The sequence below is a fragment of the Papio anubis genome, unplaced genomic scaffold (assembly GCF_008728515.1).
Source record: "Papio anubis isolate 15944 unplaced genomic scaffold, Panubis1.0 scaffold609, whole genome shotgun sequence".
Classification (NCBI taxonomy): domain Eukaryota; kingdom Metazoa; phylum Chordata; class Mammalia; order Primates; family Cercopithecidae; genus Papio; species Papio anubis.
Window position 1 is genome coordinate 1 of NW_022166311.1, and position 9,485 is coordinate 9,485.

Genomic DNA, 9,485 nt, shown 5'->3' on the forward strand with positions numbered 1-9,485 from the left:
TTATTTATTTATTTTTTTTTTTTTGAGTCGGAGTCTCGCTCTGTTGCCCACGCTGGAGTGCAGTGGCGCAATCTCGGCTCACTGCAAGCTCCGCCTCCCGGGTTCACGCCATTCTCCTGCCTCAGCCTCCTGAGTAGCTGGGACTACAGGCGCCCACCACCGCACCCGGCTAATTTTTTGTATTTTTAGTAGAGACGGGGTTTCACTGTGGTCTCGATCTCCTGACCTTGTGATCCGCCCGCCTCGGCCTCCCAAAGTGCTGGGATTACAGGCGTGAGCCACCGCGCCCGGCCAACACGTGCTTTTCAGAGTGCGCCCCCTAGTGTTCAACAGGCAACACGTGCTTTTCAGAGTGCGCCCCCTAGTGTTCAACAGGCGACACGTGTTTTTTATAGTGTGTCCCCTAGTGTTCACAGGCGACATGTGCTTTTCAGAGATGTCCCCTAGTGTTCAATAGGCGACATGTGTTTTTTATAGTGTGTCCCCTAGTGTTCACAGGTGACATGTGCTTTTCAGAGTGTGTCCCCTAGTGTTCAACAGGTGACACGTGTTTTTTATAGTGTGTCTCCTATTGTTTGTGCCTATGGTATACATACAGTAGCTACGAAATGCAATATTGCCTTCAGCAAGGAATTGTGTCCTCAGTATCAGCATTATCTCACAAGCGCAACAGCTTATCATAGATTAGCATTTGAATTTACTCAGCTGTGCTCCTTTGCATATGTTACATGATGTTTGACTGTCACAACATCCCTAAGTTTCCTGTGATATCCTGATTATAGACCAGGAAACAGGCTCTAAGATTTTAAGTAACATGCGTTAGGGCACATTGCAAATAATGAAGCCAGGACCCCAAACAAGCATTCTCAGTGCAAGTATTTCAGAATCGAGCAACTGCCTACTCCACGACGGTGTCCTAGAAACTGGCTGCCACCTCTGTGCACTTACTGCTGCATCATCTGCCTCTGTCTCGTATAATACCTGAATGCACACAGAAGTGCTCAAGAATTCAAAAACCAAGTCAGATTTTAGAGTGTTAAAACTGATGAGGAAACTTTTAAAAGATGTTCTTATATTCATCATATATTCAAGATGTGAATGCACCACCCACAGCAATCTAAGATTGTGTATGGTTTCCTGACTCTGGCCTACAAGATCTTTTATGCATTTCACTCAGTCACCATCTCCAAGGCTTACAACTGACCGACCAAATCAGGAAGCTTTTGAGTGAAATGAGGGGGATATTAGGACAGAAAGCACAACCTGGTCTATCCCAGTCTAAACCAGATGAGTTTCCCCTCTTGTGACGCCTTCAAGACCCACAAAAATACAACACTAAGCAAAAACAAACAAAAAAAATGGCTTGAATGTACCAAAGAGACAAAAAGGAAAAAACAAACAAACAAAATGAACATGTTAAAGTTAAACTGTTGTATGTTACAAACTGCAACTCAGTTCTACTGATAATACTTAGAAAATATTTCTGTCCTCTTTACCTCGGCCTGCATACCTTGAAGAACTGATCCCTAATATCTCACTGTCTTCATCACTGGCAATTCTCTTCCTGAACTGACTTTTGTTTCCTGACTATCCCAAACTACTTTTTGCTTTAGGGACGTCACATTTGCTGTTTATTTTGTAGGAATACCTTAGCCCTAAATCTTCACATGAATTTTCTTTCATCTTTCATTGTCTGTGTTGAAGTTTTCCACAAAGCACTTATTTGCATTACCTGGAACCATGGTTCCCACTTGTGATTTACTGTGCCTATTTCATAGCTAGAATGTAAGTCACATGATTCATATCCTTTTTATTTACTACAGTATCCCCAGAGCATAGAACACTGCACAGGACTCTCTCCATAAAGATTTGGTGTGCAAATGAATGAGAAATTGACAAATGATGAAGGAACACATAAGAATGGCCAATGATCAGGTAGATAATGTAATCATATTTATTACAGTTCGACTTAGTTTTCAGCTGTGTCTGCAATTTATGGTTATTTCTGGATGAGACTAATAGGTTTTAAAATTATCACAGAAATTCCCAATTTGATCCAATGGCCTATTGAATTATTTTCTTGGGTTATTTGAATAGATTGGATCAATTGTCTTGCAGTTGTATCCACATTTTAAATAAATGGAGCCAACTCCAAATGAAGGATCCTTTCTAGGGCCCAAATTTTCTTCAATCATAATGAAACTCCCTTAAGCCAAATATCAATTGGCAAACATTCATTCATCTTCATCCCATGGGATCCTAATGTAGAAATTATTCTTCATCAAAAAGAAATAGCCAAGAAAAAAGAAGCTACAAATCTACCACACCAAAAAAAAAAGTTTTATATTAGCTACATAAAAAATCTTCATCTAATAATGTTTACACAGACATATTTAAGTGATTGATTTTATCTTTTGTCATTTTCGTTGACCCTGCTTCTCTTCTTATGCCTCCAGGTCAAACTCACTACCATGAATGAAAACAATGAAACCTTGTCCAGTGGCTTTACCCTCATGGGGCTCTTCACTCACAATAAAGGCTCAGGATTCTTTTTCGCTGTCATTTGTGCCATCTTCTTCATGGCTGTGATAGCTAATGGGGTCATGGTCTTCCTGATTAATATAGACCCTCATCTCCACACCCCCATGTACTTCCTCCTTAGCCACCTCTCCCTCATTGACACATTCTACATCTCCACCATTGTGCCCAAGATGCTGGCAGATTATCTCGTGGGCCAGGGGACCATCTCTTTCATCGCCTGCACTGCTCAGTGCTTTCTCTACATGGGCTTTATGGGGGCTGAATTCTTCCTGCTGGGGCTCATGGCCTATGACCGCTACGTGGCCATCTGCAACCCACTGCGCTATCCTGTCCTCATCAGCCAGTGGGTCTGCTGCATGATCCTGGCCAGCTCTTGGTTCGGCGGGGCTTTGGACAGTTTTCTCCTCACCCCCATCACCATGAGTCTCCCGTTCTGTGCCTCTCACCAAATCAATCACTTTTTCTGTGAGGCACCCACCATGCTGAGGCTGGCCTGTGGGGACAAAACCGCCTATGAAATAGTGATGTACGTGTGCTGTGTTGCAATGCTGCTGATCCCCTTCTCAGTGGTGACTGCATCCTACACCAGGATTCTCATCACAGTGCACCAGATGACATCAGCTGAAGGGAGGAAGAAGGCCTTTGCCACCTGCTCCTCACACATGACTGTGGTGACATTATTCTACGGGGCTGCCTTGTATACGTATATGCTTCCTCAATCCTACCACACCCCAATCAAAGATAAGGTCTTCTCTGCCTTTTACACCATCCTCACCCCCTTATTAAACCCTCTCATCTACAGTCTGAGGAACAGGGATGTGATGGGTGCCTTGAAGAGAGTTGTGGCAAGAGGTTAAGGGACCTGTGGTGTGATGAGGAAAGAATTCTGATCATCTAAAACCTCCACATCCTGTTCAGGCATATATGGACTTGCATCAAGGATACCATGGATAGTGCTGACAGGAACTGCCAATACCAGCTGTGCTAAATGGTGTATCAACAGTACTTCCATCCAAAATGTGAAGATGCTGTAACAGTCACACACAAATAATACCAGAGTTCTAGAGACACCACTCGTGTTTATTCTTTTGTTTCTACTGATTCCAAGTCTTCTCTCATATCAGTTCTCCGATTGCAGTTCATGTATATGAATGCCCCCAAATGTTGAGTTAACATGACATATTCTGCCCATCTTCAATAGCTCCATAAGAACTGGTGATTTTGACTATATTGTTTAAACAATCCATCAATTGGCTTATCAAAGGTGTAGGGATGTCAAGTTTCGAAAGACATAGGAAAGAGACTAAACTGTCATAAAACTGTAAAAGAAAAATCTACATACTTACACCAAGATTTAGAAAATCCAAATATCTCTTCTTTGAGTAACAACTGAAAACACTCCTCCTCTATCTACATTTGGAACTAAAGAAAATGAATCTTGTGTTTTGTAGAAATGCCAAGACTAAACCTTTATGAGGGAGGGAGTCTGTGATGTTATTTTTTTAATATGGCAACTAACTGTTACATTGGAAGACACAGCAAAAGGTACTTGAGAAAAAAAAGTCCTATTAACTAGCAGTTTCTGTAATCACTTTTCAGCTTCTTTAATTCACTAGCATTTTTAGACTCTGGGGATCCCTGTGTAGATGTTAGTGTTGTTGGAGCTGTTTCTATCAACTTTTCTCTTTTAAAAAAGTAGTGGACAGCATATTTTTCCTTCTCTGTAGCACCGGCTTCTGCATTGGATAACATTGCAAAGTGGGAAGGAAATACCCAGCTCTTCAACTGAAAATTAGAACTGGAAACCTCTTGTAAATGACTTAGTGTCATGAGCGGTGCAAGGTTAGAAATAACCAGGACCACAAACACTCGTGTCTTTCCACAATGTCAGGATTTTCTCGATGCTGTTTCAATCACAAAAGCCAGCATGAGCTACATGGAGTTCCCAAGAGGGCAACTCCCCTTAGTACTTCTCATTCACTTGGTAGTCAGAGCCGCGGGCACAGACTCAAGCCACTCCACAAGTCAGTCAATATTGCACATCATACATAATGAGTCCTCTGGTGAGAACTGATCCCACTTCGAGCTGCTGAAGGCCTGCTCTCTGACAGTTACAGAGTCCTCCCCTGAGAACTGATCGTGGAAGAGTGTGCGTGTTTGAGTCCTTATCTGGTTGGATACAGTCTTTCTTTTTTAATTTGTTTGGTAGACAACACATCTTATCCTTGTTGGAAAAGTGCTCTATGAAATATAAAATAGAGTCTTTTTCTAAGATGGAGTTGGCTATGTCAAGGGTGTTCTATACACTTAGTATGATTTCATTTAAGTGGCTAAGAACTGGAGAGAAAATGTTTGGCCTAAATTGTAGACACGGTAGTAAAACCAGGACCACACCCCAAACCCCTCACGCCACCTCTACCAGCTGCTGTGCCAGGCTTTGTACTGTCATTGGTTTAACAAAATCCAAGATGGGTTCAGGGATGTTCTGCAGGCACTGGAGACGGTGGGTGAAGGAAACGTTGCCTCACCTCCTTTTGTACTGAAAAAAGCTGCTGGGTATTTGACACAATATTTAGCCAAATAGAACAGCTCAGCTAGGCGTTGGGCTGAGCACTTAATCAAGAAGATAGACCTGGTCTTGCCGACTGAGCAGGGTTTTCAGCTGAAATCCAGGAACAGCTTTTCCGAGACTCTTCAGCTGGAGGCTCAACAGCTCCTCAATCTTGTCAGACTGTCTTGGAGAACACTATGTGCCAGATAGTATGAGGGAGCATTTCCAACCAAGAAGATGTTGAGGTACAAAAACCACAACAAGTCAGAGAGAAGCAGGGGGCTGGCCCATGATAACTGGTCATCAGTTTCAGCTCCACATAAACACTATGGGAATTTCTGCCAATCATTCAATGCTGCTGAGGACCAACTTTCTTTTTCATAAAATTTGATTTAATACATACATTTTTTTCTTGTAAGATTTTAAAATCAAGTAAAATGATGAATGCAATAAAACCTTATAAATGCTAGTCATTATTTCAGCTATTCTTTGAAAAGGTGATTGACTTTTGTATTGTTTTTACAATTTCTTTCATTTCTATCAATCCGTTACACACAAAAGGACACTCTATTGTACAGCCACTTTGCAATACAGTTTGACAGTTTCTTACAATATTTGACCATAATCTTACCATATGATCTGGCAATTGGGTTTCTCGGTATTAACTCTGCTGATTTGGAAACTTATGTTCATAGTAGATTTTTTATACATTCCAAAACATAGAGTTAATCAGAATGTCCTTCAGAAGTTAAAAGGATAAAGTGTGGCACATTCTTACAGTGGAATATTATTTAGTGTTAAAAATAAATGATTTATCAAGCCATTGGAAGACATGGAGGAAACTTACATGCATATTGTGAAGTGAAAGAAGCTGATCTGAAGAGGCTACATACTGTGTGATTCCAGCTGCATGACATCTTGGAAAAAACAAAACTGTGGAGACAGGAAAAAGATAAGTGTTGCAAGGGGTCGGGGAGGGATGGATGGATAGACAGAGCACAGAGGACCTTTAGAGTAGTGAAACTATTCTATATGACACAGTAATTAATGTTACATAATATTATGTTACACGGTGCTATGCATTTGTGAAAAAAACATACAACTCTGGAACAGAAAGACTGATCCTTATGTAAAATATGAACTGTTAATAATAATGTATCAAAATTGATTCATCCACTGTAACAAATGTACTACACTAATGCCAGATGTTAACAATAGGGAAGGAGAGGGGATAAAAACTCTCTGAACTATCAGTTCAATTTTTTGGTAAACCTCACTGTTCTAAAATTTAAAATTTCATTTCAAAAGTTTTCTAACAATTACATAACTCTCTGACACTATATTTCTTGACTGGATTTCAGTCAATAAATCATTAGGGGTTCCCATCAAAGAATTGTGGTGTTTGTAGAAGTTAGGATGGGGGTTGGGGATGAAATAATAAAAGTTTGTTAATCTAATTGGTCTTGTTTTGGGAGTTTGGTTATATGTTGTTTTGAAGACATGGGAGCAGTGAGGCTAATATTTCCTGGAAAGTTAGAAGAACATGGGCCAAATATTAATTAGTTTTATGCTTGGGGCATATGGTAGGAGCCCCTCATTCCAAGTTAGCATTCCTTCCCCATTCTGCATATATAAGAAAACACTGGAAATGCATCATCTGTATATGGAAGGGGGGGAAAATGTCTATATTACCTCACACTAGAAAACCAAAACCTATTAAAAGAGGGATGCTGCTGCAGGAGAAGGCCTTTGTAGAGTGAGTGAATTTTTTATAAAGAATTTGATTATTCATGACCCATCATTGTTAATTTCATCTCAAGTTCAGATATTCAGCCTCTGAAGGAATGCGAAGCCACTTGTGAACCATTTGGCCATCCCTGCAGGAAAATCAGTTCAAAACTCAGCCTGACTCTGTGGGAAACTTGTGCTTCCTCTGGTTGAAACCAGCTAGCAAAATGCATAATTTGTGCTCAAAGAAGAGTTAGTAATGGCTAGAAGAGAGATTGATTTGTCTTTTAGGTCTTCCAGTAACTCAGTCGACCATTTGGATGACTCCGTTGCCTTAGCCTGAGTTTCTACTTAAGTGAATAGGGAATACTCTCTTAGATATGGTTATTGATTCCCTCAGAACAAAATTAACATGGCAACACTCAAGTCATGCACAACCCTTTTGGAAACTTGAGGAAGAACGCGAGCACATTTCTAAAGGTTTTTGTCACTATTCTGAAATTCATAATGTCATACATATGTCATTTTATTACTAGACTTTAGAAACATGTAGGCATTGTGTAGCACATAGAGTGATTTTGATATGAATTGATGTTCTCAAGAAGTCAATGGTTTTACATTAAAAAATGCAGGACTGTGCATGGGAAGGAGTGTAGGTGGAATGATTGGGGACCATAGAGCAACAGGAATCTGGTGCCTTCTAGGACCTGTCCAGAGATATTCAGCCTGACAACCATCAAGTGTTCATAATGATGTTCAAACGAAATGTGGAGAATTATTAATGCAGGAGGAGAATTCAGGGTAGTTTTGTCAAACTGATGAGTTTTTGGTACATGCTGGTTGCAAAGATCACTGCTGGGTTTCTGGATTACTGTGCTGAGGATTTTTCTGAGGTCACATGCAGGCTCTGTGGGAAGAGTGATGTAAACTAATTAGCCAGGATGGACATAGGTGGGTTCCTTGCGATGAGTTCTAGGGCATGGGGTGCCACATTGGCTGCAGTCAGCTCTTACCCATAAGTGCCATCGAATGGTTTATAGCATAGCAGTAGCACAGCAAGAAGAAATAAAAAACATCTAAATAAGGAAAAGAAGAAGGCAAACTATGTCTCTTTGCTGATAATACGACTCGATACCCCCAGAAAACCAAAAGACTTTGCCAAAAGATTCCTGGAACTGAGAAACAACTTCAAGTAAAGACTTAGGATACAAAATTAATGTACAAAATTCAGTAACATTTCTAAACACCGATAACATTCAAGCTGAGGCCAAATCAAGAACTCCATTCCATTTACAACAGCCACAGAAATAAAAAATCTAGGAATACAGTTAACCACAGAGGTGAAGGATCTCTACAAGGAGAACCACAAAACACTGCTGAAAGAAAGTAAATAAGACTCAAACAAATGAATAAACATTCCATGCTCACTGGTTGGAAGAATTACTCTCATTAAAATGGCCCAAATAAATCTACAGATTTAATGTAATTCATAAAAAACTACAGACTTTATTTTTCAAAGAATTAGAGACAACTATTCTAAAATTAAGATGAAACCAAAAAAGAGGCCAAAAAGTCAAAGTAACCCTAACCACAAAGAATAATGCTAAAGACATCACAATACCTGGCTTCAAACTATACTATAATGTTACAGTAACCAAAGCAGATTGTACTGGTATAAAAACAGACACACAGACCAAATGGAACCAAATAGAGAACACAGAAATAAAGCCACAGACCTACACCCTGTTTATCTTTGACAAAGTTGACAAAAGCAAGCAATGGGGAAAGGACTGTCTACCTAATAAACGGTGCTATAATAGCTGGACAGCCATATGCGGAATAATGAAAGTGGACCTCTGCCTTTCACTATATACAAAAATTAAATCAAGATGAAATGAAGATTTAAATATAATAACTCAATAAAGAAACCTAGAAGAAAACCTACAAAACCCCATTCTGAACACTGGCCATGGGAAATAATTTATGACTAAATCCTCAAAAGCAATTGCAACCAAAACAAAAATCGACAAGAGGAACCTAATTAAACTACAGAGCTTTTGCACAGCAAAAGAAACTATCAACTGGGTAAGCAAACAACCTACAGAAGGGGATAAAATAGATTTTCTAGTTTATTTGCATAGAAGTGTTTATAGTATTTTCTGATGGTAGTCTGTACTTCTGTGAGATCAGTGGTGATATCCCCTTTATCATATTTTACTGTGTCTATTTGATTTTTCTCCCTTTTCTTCTTTATTAGTCTGCCTCGCATTCTATCTATTTTGTTTATCTTTTCAAAAAACCAGCTTCTGGATTCATCGAATTTTTGAAGGGTTTTTTGATGTCTCTATCTCCTTCAATTCTGCTCTGATCTTAGTTATTTCTTGTCTTTTGCTAGCTTTTGAATTTGTTTGCTCCTGCAGGGTGTCAATTTTACATCTTTCCTGCTTTATCCTGTGGGCATTTAGTGCTATAAATTTACCTCTAAACACCGCTTTTGCTGTGACCCAGAGATTCTGGTACATTGTGTCTTTGTTCTCATTGGTTTCAAATAATTTACTTATTTCTGTCTTAATTTCATTATTTACCCAGTGGTCATTCAGGCACAGATTGTTCAGTTTCCATGTAGTTGTGCAGTTTTTAGTGAGTTTCTTGATCCTGAGTTCTA

General features: G+C 39.7%; 1 protein-coding gene across 1 annotated transcript; it reads left to right on the forward strand.

Moving 5' to 3' along the window:
- Positions 1-2,326: 2,326 nt before the first annotated feature.
- On the forward strand, positions 2,327-8,527 carry LOC100997287 (olfactory receptor 2T6). The gene has a single exon (XM_021932365.2). It carries the CDS (start codon positions 2,472-2,474, stop codon positions 3,396-3,398), a length of 927 nt encoding a protein of 308 aa, XP_021788057.2. The 5' UTR covers positions 2,327-2,471; the 3' UTR covers positions 3,399-8,527.
- The last annotated feature ends 958 nt before the right edge of the window (positions 8,528-9,485 follow it).